This window comes from Hemitrygon akajei, chromosome 3 (assembly GCF_048418815.1).
Source record: "Hemitrygon akajei chromosome 3, sHemAka1.3, whole genome shotgun sequence".
NCBI classification, from domain to species: Eukaryota; Metazoa; Chordata; class Chondrichthyes; order Myliobatiformes; family Dasyatidae; genus Hemitrygon; species Hemitrygon akajei.
In genome coordinates this window covers 78954713-78973161 of record NC_133126.1, presented here as the reverse complement: position 1 = coordinate 78973161, position 18449 = coordinate 78954713, and the positions used below count along the sequence as shown (strand labels likewise).

At 39.2% G+C, this 18449-nt stretch overlaps 1 protein-coding gene across 2 annotated transcripts in view; it reads right to left on the bottom strand.

The window, feature by feature from the left end:
- rab15 (RAB15, member RAS oncogene family) overlaps window positions 1–18202 on the bottom strand; it is a 224162-nt gene extending 205960 nt beyond the window's left edge. For both annotated transcript variants that reach the window (XM_073040204.1, XM_073040205.1), the window contains exon 1: window positions 17756–18202. In XM_073040204.1, the coding sequence (XP_072896305.1) occupies window positions 17756–17879 (124 nt within the window). In that variant the 5' untranslated portion in view covers window positions 17880–18202. The remainder of the gene's footprint in view (window positions 1–17755) is intronic.
- Window positions 18203–18449: the final 247 nt, after the last annotated feature.

Here is an 18449-nt window from a genome sequence, read left to right as displayed (position 1 = left end):
GTAAAACTGTTTCTCAGTGTGTCTCTTTTCCAGGTTTGAAAACATAATTTAGACTCATGAAATACAGAATCAGCTTTTTGGCTTTGCTTGGTGTCCTCAGCCTCACTCTCAAACTTGCTTGTCCTTCCATGGTGATCAGAAGCATATGGAATATTGAGTGTGACTGATCACATCAAAGGAAAGCTTTGTTTGAGCTTCTGGCAAATTCTGGTCTTTTTTCTGGCAAAATAGATCAGCATGACAATATCATGACCACAAAACAACACAGGACTTTTCTAACTTCAGCCTTAATTACTTAAAAGCTAATTTTTTAAAAAAACCCACAAATGGCCTAATTTACATTCCAATATGTACACTACTTTATTCAACATTAAATATGGCATGTTATTGTTCTTCCCAGGAACTTATCTCATTTATTTCATTCTACAATTTCTTAAATACCTTCTCCAAGTGTTGTATTCCTATTGGTTTGGTATCTTCTGTAAAAATTTAACCAACAAACTATGTAGTTTCAATGGGTCATGAATACAAATGTGAAATTCTTGTGCTTCCAATATCAAGTAATCTCCCAACTCTGAAAGGATCATTGTTTCCTGCACTTTGTCGTATCTCAGTTTCCAAGAATTATTCCAACTGCATGTGTCATTTTATTTGCTACTTATAGTGATAATACTATTCTCAAACAGAATGGGGATATTTGAGTAATTCCCCATCATTCAAGTTTGGTGCTTACGATACTATAATAAATGAGAATGTTTAAGGGGTGAAGCAGGCAGAAATGCACAGCAGGATACATCTTCCTGTAAATCTCATTGTGACTATCCTCATTTGCTGCATTTCTTCTCGTGAAATCATCCAACATCTCTGATGAGTTTCTGTAACTGGTTCTGAAACAGACCCTGCTTTCTGAGGAAATCAGTTTTCCTTGCTGTGCAAATGCTATTTATTCCAAGTCGCACCACCACCTTATTGAAACATTATTGTTAACATTCACTCTCATTGAACAAGTAGTCTTTCCTGTGAAGCTTTATCAACTAACTGCATCGTGTCATACAGCTTATTGCATCCAATTTTTCAAACGGGGTTTGATCCGTCAATATCCTCCCCGATTACAGAAAAACAAATAATTCCTAAAATGCTGATCCTCACTTTCATTCTAACAACTGATTTCATCTTCTTTTTAAACAAGGAATAAAATAATTATCTTTTTTATTACCCAGTTCCAAAGAGAAAACATAGATACCTGCTTTCAATCTATTGACACTTCCTCACACCACATCAAACAAATTTTCTCCATTTTTGAATGGCTATCTTGAGAAAGGACTATTTATGTCTGCTTTCACTTTAACTTCATTTAATTTGTCCGAAGTAAATACATTACAGATTTAATATGCATATATGATCATGAAATAGGCAAATTATCCTTTAAATTAGCAATGAAGAAGCTTTCACAGACAATGGGCCAAATATAAAAAGCCAACTGAGATTTGTGTTATATTTAGCTGGTTGAGATAATTCACCAAGAAGTGGGAAAGGTTAACAAGAGCAGTTGCTGATCTCTCTGTATTTTCAAAGGTATTCCTTTCTAAAGATTTGCTGGCAAAATTAAAATCAATGCAATTAAAGAGGCATGAATGCAAAATTGGTAAGGGTACAGAAAACAAGAAGGAATGATAAATAGTTGTTTTCCTGAGTGGAGAGCAATACACAACAGTGCTCCTTATGATATAATAATGACCAGGATTTGGACTCAAATATTTGGATTATAAATATAAAAACTGCAGCAAATGACACTGAAATTAAGAATGTATCAGTCTCTTTGCCTTGTCACTGAAATGACAAGGCAAATAGACTAATAATGATGGATGCATGATAAATCCTATTTGATACAAATGAACAGGGATTGATATGTTTACCTGTGATGAATGACGATGAATATTATGAATAAGTAGCCCAATTTTAAAAGTGGTGAATGAACTGGGAGGCTTGACATTGCATGTGCTTAACTTTTTGAAGATAGTAGGACACATTGAGAAGCCAAATGAATAACTTCCATTGTTTTCAGCTTCATTAAAAGAGAAATAAAGCAGAAATGCAAGGGACCATTAAAAACACACTCATTGTCCCTCAGCTCATTCTGTGGGCACGTATTCCAGGGAAGAGGTCAAAACCTTGGATAGAGTTCCAAACAAAATAGGATTAGGGTTATGAGATTTCAGTAATGTGGAAAGAACAAACTGCTGAATAAAGAACATGAGAAAGGCCGATGGAAGCAGATTCAATTGAGATACAGAGAGCTGTTAAATACACAAAGTGAAGCAGCTCGCAGGACTATGGGCAATGAATAGATGAGTGGATATTATGCTCTCAACATGCATGATGACTCTAATCTGCATGGGAAGACGCTGGGTAGATGTTGCTCAGTTCTTCTTCTGTGAATAACTGGAGAAGGTAGGCTCTGAAAACATTTGCTCAAACATGCTTAACTTCATCTTCACTATTCCTGTACATCTTTTATTGCCTTTACCTCTTATCTAATTAACAACACTGACAACTTATTTTTTTGAAAGTGTTGTTTCCTCAGAACTTTTTTCTGTTTATGATAGACCACTTATGATAGAATACAAATACCATTTTAGACTACTTGTATCATGTAGTAATTTGGAGAAACAAGAAATTAACTTTTATTGGATAAAATATGTTTAATTGCATAACAGTGCTGAACGTTTGCAGTAGTTTAACTAAGCTAAAAATAATTTCTGATGATTTTCATTTGTACTCAGTGTCTGAGGCTTCTTGCTTACTCGTCCAACAATAATCAGCCAGCATTGATGGATTCCAGTTGCCCTGATACCATTTCTCCATCCTCATCACTGACAGTGCCAAGACTAGTAGGGAAGAAGTCTAAATGGGAATGCAGAAAATTAATCTTTACTGACATATTGCACTTCATGGTTTTGTATGCTTGAAGCATGTTCTCAACCAGCTGCATGTAGTTTGGTGCTCTGTAGTTTCCAAGAAAATTTTCAACAACATCCTTGAATGTCTTCCATGTGATTTTCTCTGGTACTATTAGAAGCTCTTTGAATTGCCTGTCTTTGATAACTTGTTTGATTTGTGGACCAACAAAATGCCTTTCTTGATCTGAGCATCAGTTATTCGGGAAAATATCTGTCTCAATTATCGAAATCCTTCACAGAAATGTATAGCCTTTCTAAAACCTGTCCTACTATCCATCATCTACCCTGCCTGACTATGCCCAGGCATGCCTGGACAAGATAGAAAACTTTTCAGCTTACATTGTTTTAATTGACTTGAATTGTGAATTGAAATAACAAATATAGGTGATTTTTTAAAAAGATGGTGCATGATAGGAAAATTTCATGGTGATTTTCATGAACAGCAGTGAAAAATCATAAGGTACATTCAAATATATTCAGGAAGCAAAACCTTTGATGTCCAGTGTATTTTGAGGTATTTGTAATTCATCTCATCAGGATTTTTATATTTAGGTTTTCTCAATCTGACGCTGTAAGTTTGGGGAATGTATTTATCTTCCATACTCTGCTTTATTCCATTGGTCTTGATGATTGAAATCTGCTCTTACTCTTTGCTTAGAACAGTGGGGATTTTAAGCAATCTTAGATTCACCTATGACTAGCTTTTGCAAGTTTCTATCTCCTAAAGAGTCAACGTCTTTAAATTCCTGGTGGTGTCACTGATACGGAATGTTTCCTTTGACCTTTCTATACATCCTCTTCCCCTAAATGTTGACAATTTGTGGATTTTGTTATATTCCTTTAGTCCAATCACACTTCTTGTGGCAACAACTTCTCCCTTTGCTACCTTATTTCTACGATTGATCAGATTACAGATATCCTTCACCTTGTAGTATTGTGTCTACTTACATTCAACGTGCTGTTTGGCAAGTTGTAGTCCCCATTCACTATACATTTATTGCATCGAGTACCTTCACCCCATCAAAGTTTCCAGCAGAATGTTTATTTGTTTTGTCTGCCTTGCTCTTTGTGCCATACTTTTGCCATTTAAATTGAACGTCAACTCTTCAGATATTCTTTTTAACTTTGAGCAGGGTTTCCAATACTATATCCATACTACCAACACAAGTTTATTTGATTCCAACTCAGCCTTGTGTATCTGTGTTGAGACTCTTGCCCGTGGTTTTGTAACCTTGAGATTTAGCTCTTCCGCAGGCCTCTTGCCCTCCTTTCCATCTTCCACTCAATCAATTGGAGCTCCAAATGTTCCCAAATTCTATAAGCAAAGCACTTCCACCAGCTCCACTTTATATGTAATTTATGTTAATTACATACCTACAACCATCAACTTATCTGTATTTTAACCAGCACGTTTGATGAGTTCGCATCAGCACCACAGAAAGTACTTCTGCTGAGAGTCTATATATTTGTCATTTGCACTTAGAACATCCTGTACATTTTCATCACTTATCACATAATGCTAATTGGTTCCTCCTTTCCACTGCTTTTTAATGCAGTTTTGTCCTCTTTTCTTTGTTCAATCCACTTCAGATTTAACACAGTTCAACTGACCCTCAAATCAAGCAGAAAACCTTCAACTGTTTTAGCAAAGACCACATATCAGATTTGATATTTTGTCCACCTGTTTGGTTCAGCAGCACAACCCAGCTGAAAATGTATTAAAGATTATACTACCAAGCCAAGGACGTAGTGTATAGCTGATTCAGCCACTTGGACACATTTTCAGAATAGATTCAGGACTGCCGAAGAGGCTGAAGCCAGAGATATCTACTTGAGTTGGACTTCAACAGAAATGACAGGACTGAAAAGTAACAAACAGTATTTGAAAGGCAAAAGATAAAACCATTGTATGATGTGTTGGGAATGTACAAGATGTTCCAAAGTCAAGCACAGTAGATTCAGCAAAAGAAATTGGTACTGAGTCAACTAAACCTGCCCATCATTATTGAGTTAGGAGAAGCTGAGTCAAGCCGAGAACAGTCACAAATGTAAGAAAGAAGGCCCATACCCAGGCCTGGAGCTAAACCTGGTAGCAGCAGATGCTCCTCCCTAAACTCTGGTTTGAGCAGACACTAAAGGAAATCTTGTCAACTCACTGGTCTCTTTTCCCACACCCCCAACAAGCAATACTGACTGATACAAACGGAGCCAAAGGTGGTAGGAGAGCTGGGTTGTTGATTCAAAGGGCCTATCATCCCTCTGGGCCCTTAAGTTGAAGTTGGTTAGATATTTAAAATTGTCCCTACTGATTGATATTCATATCCAAATAATTTATGTATATACCAGAGCTACGATTAATAAGATTGTAGCTAATAAGAAAACCGGTGTTGGTGGTGATAGAGTAAGTTGATCCTAGGCTACGAAGTGATACTGATTGGTTAGTGAATTGAGCAGAGCAATGGCTGACAGATTACAATTCTGCTAATTACAAGGTAATGCCTTTTGGGAGGACCAAGAGGGTAGGAAATACACAATGAATAATATGCTCTACTCCTTCTTCTTCTTCCTTGAGTTTTTATGGCAGTTGGCATAGGTACGGAAAAACAAAGAGACCTTAATGAGTAAGTCCAAAGATGCCTGGCAGTTGCAGCACAAGTATGGAAAGGTCACTGACCCAAGACATTGACTGGTTTCTTTTCTACAGACAAAAATGACCTGGCTGAGTTTTTCCAGTATTCCTGTTTTTTGTCTGATAACTCTGCCAGCCCACAACTTAATCTAGTCAATATTTGTTGCACTGCTTCCACCCCTTACATTGCACACTGTACTTCAGATTAAGGGCCTCCCTGTACTTGATTAAAATCCCCTTTCAATAAATACCTCCATGCTCATTGTCTCTCCAATTGTTTGATGCATGCACATGCCAGCATTTGGTTATTCATCTAAGAGGATAATCAAATCTCTCGGAATATCAATGTTTTAATAGCAATTCACCTTTTAAAAATATTGTTTCTATACTTTCTTTCTAAAGTGAATAATCTTATATTTGTCCTCATTACATTTACCCAATTAGTTAACCTATCTATAGTCCTTTGGAACCTGTTACATTCCAAATGTATTTTATCTTTCTATCGTCTGCAAATCTGGATAAATTACACATGATCTCTTTACCGGAGGAGTTACTGTGTGCCAGCATGAAAGTATCCTGCGTAGGAATCAATGTTGTCAACATCACTCTCTCACACACTCTCACACACACACACACACACACACACACACACACACACACACACACACACACACACACACACACACACACACACACACACACACACACACACACACACACACACACACACACACACACACACACACACACACACACACTGTACTATCATCATCATGCTCAAATTTGTTGGGAATGTTCCAAAATTCAGGGGTTCTTGGTAGCCATAACAATGCATATCTCTATAGCTGTGTCTTTTAAAAATACAAGCCATTACATCCAGAAGAGGTGAAAGTAGTTACAGTTCATTTAATTTTTAAGGTTATTTTTCCAATACTAATATATTGTTCTGCACTGCTATTGGTTCCCTACATTATCTAGAATGCCTTTTGTCCTCTTGAGTCTGAAGGCACATAAAATAACGTCTCTTTTCTTGTTCCCTTTTATATTTTCTCCTCTCTCAGCATCTCAAAGATGCAGGTTTACTTTCATTACTCACATTCACCACCCCAACTGCACTGCTGTTTAATTATGTTAATACATTGCCTCATTTCTCCACGGCAGGAAAGTCAAACAGCACAAAACTGTACTTGCCATACCAACTCAGTAAGCCCCTCCCGCCAGTCATTCATATCTTGGAGCACTGTGAGATGCAACAGTTTGTATCAATCAGCTCTGTGGCTGGGGACTAACCATAGCTCACCTCAAAACCCTGGATTAGAGAGGAACTGCTGATGAATGTCTGTTTTGGGAGGCGCTCATCACAGTTTTCTTGGCAATCATCTACCTACAGTACATATGCCAGTCAGTGTTCTCTAGATGGTTGTATGTATAATGATTGCATGTAAATTAAGGCACAATGTGAAGGTATTTTGAGGCAATTTATAATGATCTATTAAACTAAATGATTTGCCAACACTCATTATGAGTCTCATACATAAATATAATCCACTTGGATAAGATTCCAGGGTGTAAAACCAGTGCCAATAACACTCCCATAATATTTATTCAGCATTAGACTTCATCTGAGCTTCATCATCTCTGCCTAGCACTGACATATGATAAACTTCTAACAGTGTCAGCAGGCTCCTGCGTCATTCCAGTTGCTGTAGCAAATCCCAGGAGAAAGGTGAATTTGTGAATGAGATCATTCATCAATTGGGTCAAGACTCAATGAAACAGATGACAGCACAGACAGAATAGGTGGTGAGTCAGCCCTGGATTTGAGTTTACCACAGTCTGAGTTTGTGCAGCATCGTCCCAGCAAACATACTGCAGATGAATCTTAAATGATGAATGTGAATGTACTGTGTTCAGTCCTTTGGGGGTTCTGTCCTAATCCATAATGCAAAGAAAGGCATGCATTTCAGACTTGTCACAATTTAAGGGCCGGTAACAAAGCTTGCCATTGGCCAAAAAGTTCCAACAACATCGCTGTTGTAGATGTCCCCTTGTCTACATTATTTGCTGCCACATACCAGCTCCACACATTTACTATGGTCCTGCAACAGTGATTCCAACTGCAGTGAAGAATTTTCTGCAAAGTAAACCAGGAACTAACAACTACCATTCTTAACCGTTCCGGAACATGAAAGAAAACTTAATATGAGCCTAGGGTAGAAATTGAATATTACATAAGATATGAAAAATTACTTTTAAGAACAATTTGAAAACACAGAATTTCAAATAAATATACAGTGAGGATTTTTGGCTGCCTGGAGAAATTAAATGGCTTAGCACAATAGTAAAGAACAATGAATGATGCTTCATAAAAAGGGCTTAAAATTTTCAACTGTTTACTATAAACATCATTGTTCAGAATTACCTGAAGTTCACATTAATTTCTTCAGATTATGCCAGAGAACACTACAGAACAGTGTTTCTTCTGGTGAAGTGGGATATCGATGAATTTGCTGAAATCTGGGCTCAACAGTGCAAGTTTTTGCTTTCAGTTTATTTCATATTTATTATGAATCTTCAAAGATCTGCATTACTAAAACTACTAGATCCAGACCACTATTAAATTGAAGATCATGGAGAAGCACAAAGGTTTTTCTAAAAAAAATGTTTCTTTAATATCTATCCTGCAATTGCAGGACTATGTAAGAGTGAAGGTTTGGATTGATCTTAGAGTAGGTTAAAAGGCTGGCACAACATTGTGGGCTGAAGGGCCTGTACTGTGCTGTAATGTTCTATGTAACTGTCGTTTCCAGATGCTCTGAAAAGCAAATGCAGACCTTAAAAAGACGTATATCAAATGAAAAAGAATACCTAACAGAGCTTTGTGCATGGGCCTCACTCTAGAGGAAGAGATTAACTATGAGACAAATAAAAATAGTTCTGATTTCAAGACTATATAAAGTATTTACTTGTCTTTTTATCTCTTTGCAAGTTCTGACTGATGTGCTCCATGATTTTGTGCTTCTGTTAGATTTCCAGCATTTGGAGATTTTTAAAAAAATAAGTTATCAAATTCAGCACCCATCCCAGATGGGTAGCTGACAAAGTATCAAGACTCCCAGGGCCAAAATCAAGAAAACAGAGAGAGCTTCAGGATACTCTCACATATTCTCCAAAAATATAAATCCAATGTTGACTGCCTTTCCCTAGAATAATGAAGTATAAAGCTGCATCATTTAGTAACACAAAATTCATCTCAAGCTGTGGGCTACAATAAGAATCAATTTTCCATCAAAATTGTGTATCAAACATTCAAATTATGTCCTTTTCTAAACATAAACTTTACTGCTATAAGTTCCTTTCTCATTGAGAGAATAACAATTCTCTAAATTTGAATGAAATCGATTAGAATTGAATTCAATAGGAATTTTTGCATACCCGAAGGACCCCTCCCTACCACCATACCCCTCTTCACCCAGCTCCCCCAATGAAACCAGTGGATTTTGTTGAAGGTTTGAGTGATCAATAACTCTTTATGAGTTCGAAGTCTCAAGGCAGATGGAGCATAGGTAGATAATTGAGATGTAAATCAGCAGTAATAGTTAATCAAAGGCTGACTCTGGTTCAAATATAGATACTGCATTAACATGTGGACCTGACCTGTCCACATTGAAGATAACAATTTCAAATCCCATCACGATGGTCAGCTCAATAGTTATAGGCAGGTTTGGATGGGAATAAGGAACTTGGGAAAAGAAAAAGCAGAAAAAATAGCCACTTTTAGAATAAAAACATAAAGATAATATTCAAAAATATTCTCCCCACTGTGCTTTGGAGCATTGTAACTTTGAGCCATTAAAGCAATGAATATAAACTAATTTTAACAAAATAACAATATTGTGATGCTATTCAGTCCTGGAGGATTATTTTCTTTGTTATTAGCATGCAATGAATGCAACTCACTTTGGTGCAAATAGCCATTTTGCAGGAGACTTTAATAAATTAACCTTGCCTGCAATGGCCTCTCACACCCACAATTGGATGCCCATGACTTCTCATGCTAGCTAGAAAACCAACATTTATCCTGTCACCCAACTGAGTGCATTTTAACTCTAGAGCATATATGTCAAACTCAAGGCCCGCGGGCCAAATCCGGCCCGCGGTGGAATTATCTTTGGCCCGTGAGATAATATCTAATTACTATTAAAGCTGGCCCCAGTAATCGAAGCGCCTATGGCGTATGATATGGCTAATGCTGAGTTTATTCAGGTACCAGGTTTTCAGGGTTTTTAGTGTTTATTCGGCAGTCTTCTTCATAAGAAACGGAATTTGTAAAGTGAAACACTTTGTAGTTATAGCAGAGACTGAGACACATGAGAGCAGGCTGAAAAAACGGAGGCAACAAAAGCTGCGTTCGCACGCGTCCGACTGATCCGGCCTGCATGAAGCTGCATTTTGCTCAATCCGGCCCGTGACCTAAAATGAGTTTGACACCCCTGCTAGAGACTCCAAACAAGAAAAGAAGCTTCTCAGCATTTACCCTCCTGATCCCTTCATTATCTAATATACTTCAAGGATCAGCCCATTTTCTGAATGGTATTTCAAATGCCCGGTAACCACTGTTCATTGCTATTGCTAATGATTTCAAGATAACAAATATAGCTTGTCTTATTTCATTGCACTGCAGATCTTGTTGTTTGTTACAGATTACTATCTACAAAAAGCTGCAGTGTGCAATCTACCTAAAGTACTCACTGCACTGCAAAGTATTACTTATGTGAGAAGCAACTCAAGATGTTTTTGAGAGAGGGTGTCAGGCAGTACATTAATATTCTTCATTGCATCAAGGGTACTCATGGATTTGAGTCATGGGTTTTCCTGCGCGCGAGTGTGTTGACTGACTAAACCCAGCGGAGAGACTGAAATTTAGACTCTTCTCCAGAGACTGCTGTGAGTCTATGGTTTGCTCAAACCTCAGGCACACGTATTAAAAAGCCAGCTCCTGAGCATCATCTGAATCTGCTGAAGGTCAGAAAAATATAATGTCAAAATCAGATCCTTTGATTTAACTTTAAAATTAGCAGGACAAAAATAAAGTTTGGCAGGTATTTTCACTTGGTCAGTCAGATATTTGATACATCAAGAACAAAACATCATATGTGAGTGTCTCTAAACTTCATAAAAATAAAATTCATATGAACACTAACCCTCACGTCCAATATGGAACTGATATTCTCCTAGCTTTTTGATCAAAACAATTACCTCAGTGAATTTAAGAAGGTTTTTTGGTTGTACCAGTACTAGAGACAGGTTGACTGTAATGGTGAAGCTTGTCAACTTGCAGTAAAAAGCAATTGAAGAAGTACTAGAAATCTGAAAGAAATATGGAAATGCTATCCTGCTGGTTATGGAGTATCTCTGGAAAATCTGGTGAGCTACTATTTCCTATCAACATCTCACACCAGTATTGGTAAAAATCATGGTTGATATGACCACAAAACAAGGGAGGTAGGAATGCACACACAGAGCATTAAGTTGGTTGCTGGTGTTGGGGAAGTTGGTATGTGGTGCAGTTAATAGGTTTCTAGTACTTCAGCATAGTGGCTAGCATAACAGTTTACAGCACCAGCAATCGGACTTCAGTTCCCACTGCTATCTGTAAGGAGTTTGTACATTCTCTTTGTAACAGTGTGGGTTTCCTTCACATACTCTGGTTTACCCCCACATTCCGAAGATGTACAGGTTAGAATTAGTAAGTTGTGGGCATGCTATGTTGGCACTAGAAGTATGATGACACTTGCAGGCTGCCCCCAGCACATCCTTGGACTGTGTTTGTTGTTGAAGCAGATGACATACTTCACCTTATGTTTTGTTGGACATGTGACAAATAAAACTCATCTCTAATGTCTCTATAATTCTGTAGGAAACACAGTAGTCCAAAAGTGGCAAATGCTAAGATTAGGATTATCTGAAATGTCTGAAGCCTGGAATTTCCAGCAGCCTTTCCCGAAAGATGGGAGGAATGTGCTGGACGTTAAGGCAGTTAGTATTCAATGGGACTTGGTGCAAGGGCATAATGGTCTTTTTGTAAATCTGATGAAAGGTCATCAACCTGCAACACTAATTCTATTACTCCATCTACCAATGGTCCTTGACCTTTTGAATATTTCCAGCTTGTTCTGTTTTTTACTTAAGCACACTGGGGAGATATTTCCGAAAAGTAAGCATTATCACCTGACATGAATATGTTAAATTCATGAAAACAAAGGGTAGTTGCTGTAAAGCATGTTTGCTACTTAGAAAGCCAGAGGTGGAAGTACATAAACAGATAGTTACTGTCTAGCCAAGCTCATCCTTCGTTGATGTGGCTCTAAGGAGATAATTTATTCTCAGTGTGGAACGTCCTCTTTGCAATGATTCATCCTGACGTAAAACCAACCACCAGAATATTAACACTGTTTATCTCTCTCCTCAGATGCAGCCTGAGTGACTGTGTGCTCTTAAGTATTTTCAGTCTTTAGACAAACTTTGAGTCCTCTATAAATAACCATCAATTTTATTATACCTTGAATTTGAGCAGGGGGGATAATTCTGAAGTCAGTTTATTGTTTAACGGGACCATTGTAAGTCAGCAACTGTAACCACGTAATGCTGGGATTTGGAGCAAGTTTACACATTAGCGATTGAGCTCTGAATGATTTAATTTATGGAGAATACTATAAGAGAGCCAGGCAGGAGTGCATTATAACGTTGTCATAAAGTACATTCAGCTGTAGGTAATGAACTGAGGCAGTGGCAAAGTCTTGTAGTGTTATAGACTTCTGTAATGTAATCTTGTCACATCTTGTAATGTTACAAATTTATTTTATTTAGTCCTGTAAATTATGTATAATTTATGTTGATTTAAGATTATGTAATTTAACAGACAGCTGCTACATAAAGCTGATTTTCATGGCATCTGAACCTTGGCTATGTATACCTATGACAAATAACTAGAAAGTGAACTTGAGGTGCATAAGGACTATCAAGACAGATACAAAAGATAGCACATACTGGAATCTGAAGGAAGGCATTATGGATCAAGGCCTTCCATCTGGAATCAAGTCCAAATGAAGGGACTTGCCTAAAAACATCAGTTACCCACTTCATGGTTGCACTCTGACCCACTGAGTTCTTCCGACATTTTCCTGGGGCCCACTATCTCACAATCCTCATTTTTTTCACTCATCGCTTGCCGCATTCTGCTCCACTTTACCAGCTTTTCTCATGTTCTCCATATCTTCCAAAGGTGCTTCAATTCTCTTTTAATCACATTTATTTCATTCTAATTTTCACCATCTCCACCTTTATACAGAAGTGTTTCCCAACTACTGTACTTGCAGTTTCTCATCAAATGCTAAACAACGGGTGTGTTTGTATCTAACAAACCACTCAAACGCTGGTAAATTTCCAATGGCTTTTCTCAGAGAAAAAAGCAAACCTTTTGTACACACATTGCCTTGCAAAGTTACACTGAGTCAATTGGGAATTCCACTCCAATGATAGATCCACTGTCCAAAGTTATTTTTACTTATGAAAATATATTTTTCCTTCCATATTCCACTCGTATTACATTAAATGTATCCATTATTAGTTGCAAGAGGAAAGCAGTCATGGAGAAAGGATGGCAATACCTGATGGTTAAAAGAATTTTTTGCAAGCAAGTATTTGCTTTCAAAAATTAACACATGACTACCACTTTGTGGTGGTGAAATGGTGTTGATATTTTTGAGTGTTATTGGAGCTGCAATTATCCAGATAAGTTGAGAGTAATCTGTTACACCCCTGACTTGTGCCTTGTAGGTAGCAGAAAATCCTTGGGATGTCAGAACACAAATTGCTTCCCAGTCCTGTCCAGCTTTTACAGCCAGGATGCTAATGTAATTGGGAAAGCTGAATTTTTGGTTAACAATGTTAATATTGGGGTTGGGGTGGAATGTAGTTGTGAAATGTAATTGAATTTTGAAGCTAGGTGACTGGACCAAACAATTAGATATCAGGATCAAGGTGAGAGTATCTGGTCTTGATTTCAAGAATGCACCTGAATCTTGCCGGAGAAGCCACTATCTGATAATCCCATAGCAAACGGATTATTTGTCCCTTAACAAGCCATACCTGATTGTTGTCTGTCTTGATGCGTGCAGGCATAGACTTTTCTGGAGTTCTGAATGGTAATTAAGTAACCATTAATGAATATCTAAAAAGTAAAACAACTGGATATTTTTCATCCTGATGTCATTTGACTTACGTTTGACTGGGGTTCCTTGATGCCACCATACACAGTCAAGTGCATCCTTGCTATTAAGACCAGACACTTTCACCTCAATCCTTGTATCCAGTTCTTGGTGCTCCATGTATACCCAAAGACTGAGTCCACTGGGAATACCTAAACTGGATTGGGTGAGCACCTTGTGGAGAGTGCCACTTGGCAGATATGCCAGACAACATCCTCCATCACTTTCTTTATGATTAGGAGTACACTGAGTAAATTGGGACATAATTAACCAAATATGTGGGACTTAGCTTGCTTTCTGTGAACCGAGTATACATAGTTTTGCACAGAGTTGCGTAGATGCTAACTGCCTAGATGCAGTTTGTTCTGTATCAGTGTCTTTAGACCTATAGCTGAGATGCTGATTGGTCTCAAAACCAGTGCTATATCCAACCCCTTCATCTATTCTTCTAATTAATCAAGATGATTGAAGACTGGTTTACCTGGTGGTGGGAGTCACAGGAGGAGTCCAAGATGGATCATCCAATCAGTAATCTGGTTGAACATGGCTGCAATTAGTTCACTTATCACTCAGAGGCTGGGTTCTTTATTGTTGAGTTTGGTGAGTATTCTTAAAGCCTCCCTCTCTCATTAGCTGTTTAATTAACAGTCACCACTCATGACTGGATGGATCGAGACTGCATAGCCTTGATCTTGTCCATCTGTTGTGGGGCTCTGCCTTTTGAATGCTAACCTTGCTATTTATCACAGCACAGCACATTGGTATCCCGTTTAGGGTGTATATATCATATCATTCCTGCAGTGTCCTTCTGCATTTTTAATTGAGCTAGATCTCAACCATTGGCTTGACTCTGGTGATAAAGTGTGGGATATCATCACAGATAATTGTGCTATGCATTTCTGTTGTTACTTCTGTCTCATGCTTGATGTGAACACAGGACATTCTCCCCACATGGACTTGGCAGAGGTTACAGTTGTCATGTATCAGTGCACTTCTCACAGAAAGGCCAGTCAGGACAAGGTTAAGTAGTTCTATCCTTTGTGTTGATTATCTAACATCCAACCACAATACAATCCGGCAGATATGTCCTTCAGAACTCTGCCACCTCAGTCAGTGGTGGAGCTATTAGGAACCCTAGCTGAATCCAGTTGATTTCTGCCATCAGTGATTTCAAATTTCAGGTGAAAATAAAAACAAAAACTTCAGATGCTGGAAATCTAAAACAAACCAAAAGTGCTGGAAATATCCAGCAGGTTAGGCTGCACCTGTGGAAAGAGAAACAGCGTCAATGTTTCTGGTTCAGGTCAGACCCGTGGTGCTGATAAAAGATCTCTGACCTGACATGTTGGCCCTGTTTACTCTTCCCACAGGTACAGGCTGATCTTATGTTTACTTCCAGCAAGTTCTGCCCTTTCAACTTTCTTTTTGTAAATGTAGTCTAACATGGAGGAGTGCTGATTCATCAGCTGAGGAGGATAATCAAGTCTGACCATCAGTGGGAGGTTTCGTTGCTGTTGGTTGATCATGAAATTTCATGGAGACTGAAGTCAATGTTGAGGACTCCCAGTGTTACCCCCTTCTTGCCAACACTGTGACCTCTAGTCAGCTGCTGGTGGAAAAGTTCAAAGTTCAAACTACATTTATTATCAAAGTATGTATACATTATACAACTCTGCGATTTGTTTCCTTACAAGTATCCACTAAAATAAAAAACCCAGTAGAACCCAGTAAAACAAAAGAAGGCCATCAAACACCCAATAGGCAAAAAAAAACAAATCGCCCGAACAATAAAAGTAAGTAAATATCATTCAGAATTTAAGTTCATGAAAGTGAGTCACAGACAGAGAGCCAGGCATCACTGCGGCTGATTCAGAAGCCTGTTAGTTGCAGCCCACAGCCTCAGTTCAGTTTGGAGATGAGTAAACTTCGTACAGCGGCCACATGAACCGGCCTGTCCCTTCTCCCTCCAGCCCCAGCACCCTGATCTTTTCAATCTGGCACGGCGCCTAAATCATTCGAACCTCAAGGACGCAGGCCATGCCACTTGGATATGTTCTCAGGTCTGAGCCCCATGACCTTGATTCGGCCTGAGGCCAACTTTTCCAATTCGGCTCAGGGCTTAAATCAATCAAACCTTGGGTCTTTCCTCAGGAAAAGAATGAACTGGGGAACTTCCTGGAGAATATCTACCAATTTACTTCAATTTCTAATTATGCCTCTCAAAATTACCCAAGAATCAATAGAATCACAGATTTATGGGTTATCCAGACCAGTGCATGGTTTTGGGCCCATGAGTTCCAATTCCCAACTCTTGGTCTCCAGCCTGATAGTATGGGTTTTCAAAGACTTAGACAGATGCCTTTTCAATGTGACTAGGGTTTCTGCTTACACCACCATTTCAAGCAGGGATTTCCAGATCCAACAATCTTTGCAGAAGGAACTGGATAATCACTACATCCAGTCACTGCAACTTAAGAGCTTTTTGTCACTGAGCCAGCTTTAAATTTGGGTTGCCACTTCTTGCATCCCATGGAATTCTGATCATTTTCTCAAAAGCTTTCAGAAATCCATGCCAGCCACATCAAATCATTTTCCCTCATTAACCTTAGATGTTATCTCCTTAATACTTTCAATTTGGACAAAGCCTCTTTTACTAAATGCATACTGACTTTTAATAGTCTTTGTTTCACTTTGAATGCTGATTAATATCATCCCAAAACTCTTTCCTACCACTGATGTTAGATTGACTGGCCTATAGTCTCACCTTCTCACCTTCTGAAACAATCATGCCATATTGCACAGCCCCTAGTGTTCCCGCACCTTGTTTGTAGCCAAAGTCAATCGCAAATAACAGTCAACCCTGCACATTTTCCTGCTTTGCTTGCTGTAAAAACCTGCGATACATTTTATCCAGGCTTGGCAAGTTATCCACTAGACTTCTTAATATATCCCCTCTCTTTATCATTTGTAATACTGCACTTTCTGCCTGGTTAATGATAATGTCTCCACCATAATATAATGCTCTTCAGAGGGGGCAGCCACAAAGTGTTTATTTAGAACTTCTATTTGTCCAGGTAACCTACCACTTTGGTCTCTGGGAGAATCTGCTTTTTTCTTTGTTGACTGCTTTCTTTCCACATATAATTTTGGCCTTTACCTCTCAATTCTTCATTCATGCCTCCTCTCTGCTCTTTCTAATTTCCTTTCCAATTTCATCCTTGCAAGGTAGCTGTTATGCTGCATCATTCCATCTCCCATCCTTCCCCCTGTATAATTTCATACTTTACATCCCTTGAGATTCATGATGCTGAAATTACCATCTGCACTCAGCGTTCTCTTGCAAATATACCCATTGTTCCAAAGCTTTTACATCGGGAATGTCTTGGTATTTCATGACCTTAGCATTCAGTTCCGCCCCACTGGGTCTCCAGTTACTTGACCCCCATCGCAACACGACGTTCGCCTTATTGACAGACAAACCTTTCCTTGCAATCAGTTCTTCCGCCGCCACAACACACACAGACATACACACACTTAGTAATTACTTCAATTGTTTTTGTTTACAAGACTCGGGCTCCAACACTCCAACCGTGAGTGGGCGGGTTGAGTTAGTATCGACCCACTGCCGGAGCGGTGCGTTCAAAGCTAGCTGTGGGAATCCGCATACATTTTAACGTAAAACTCGACAACTAACTCGATCAATCTGAAACGCAGGAACTGGGAACTTCCAAAAGATTGTCGACCCTTGCCCATCCCGGCGAAGCCAATCGCTCTATTTTTGACCAGTGTAGGAGACAAAAGGCTTGAGAACTGGATGCATTAGCCGGCCTGACAGTATTGCAACATAACGACACACACCACAAACACACACATCTTCCTCAGTTTCTTTCTCCTACCTATAGTGGAGATGTGTGAAGCGTGGAATTCATTGTCCGTGAACCGGCAGAGAAGACAGGTTTTGCCCACCCCGGAGTCTCCGATCAGTAGCAGTCTGAATAACACATCGTACTGTTTGGCCATTGTGCGTCCTCATGGGCTACAGACAAGTCGGTCGCTTAACCGCGCTGCGAAAGCCCGATCGCGGCTATTCGAAACAGCTCCAGTCCCATATCTGCCTAGGACAGGCAGCTTGCTTCTCTTTAAAAAATATAACGTGATTATCCACTCTCCAACTCCTCCTTCCTGTTTCCTATCTGGGGGTACTTTTAGTATTTTTTTTTGAACAGGTGTTATCACATTCCTCGCTTCCGCGGCTCTACTACCTGCGATGCGAGTGTTAGGACGCGAAGAGGAGTCTCCCCGCACCTCGCAGCGAGACGCGAGGGAGGGTGTCGGAGGATGCTCGGAGGCTGCAATGAATGACGCGAATCCTGGGACTCCACCTCACAGAAGCTGCAATCCCGGGAAAGCCGTCCCCCTTCCCCGCCCCCACCCCGCTCGCTTCTCCTCTTTAGACCCATTGTTACAGCCGTCGGGTTCAGAATTGGTTCGTAAAACCCCGCGTTGGTCCTGTCGGTCCCTTTGATTTTCCTTTCCCCCATGCGCCCAGCTTTCCACGTCTATTTTTTTTCTGGATACTTAGTGCTGCGT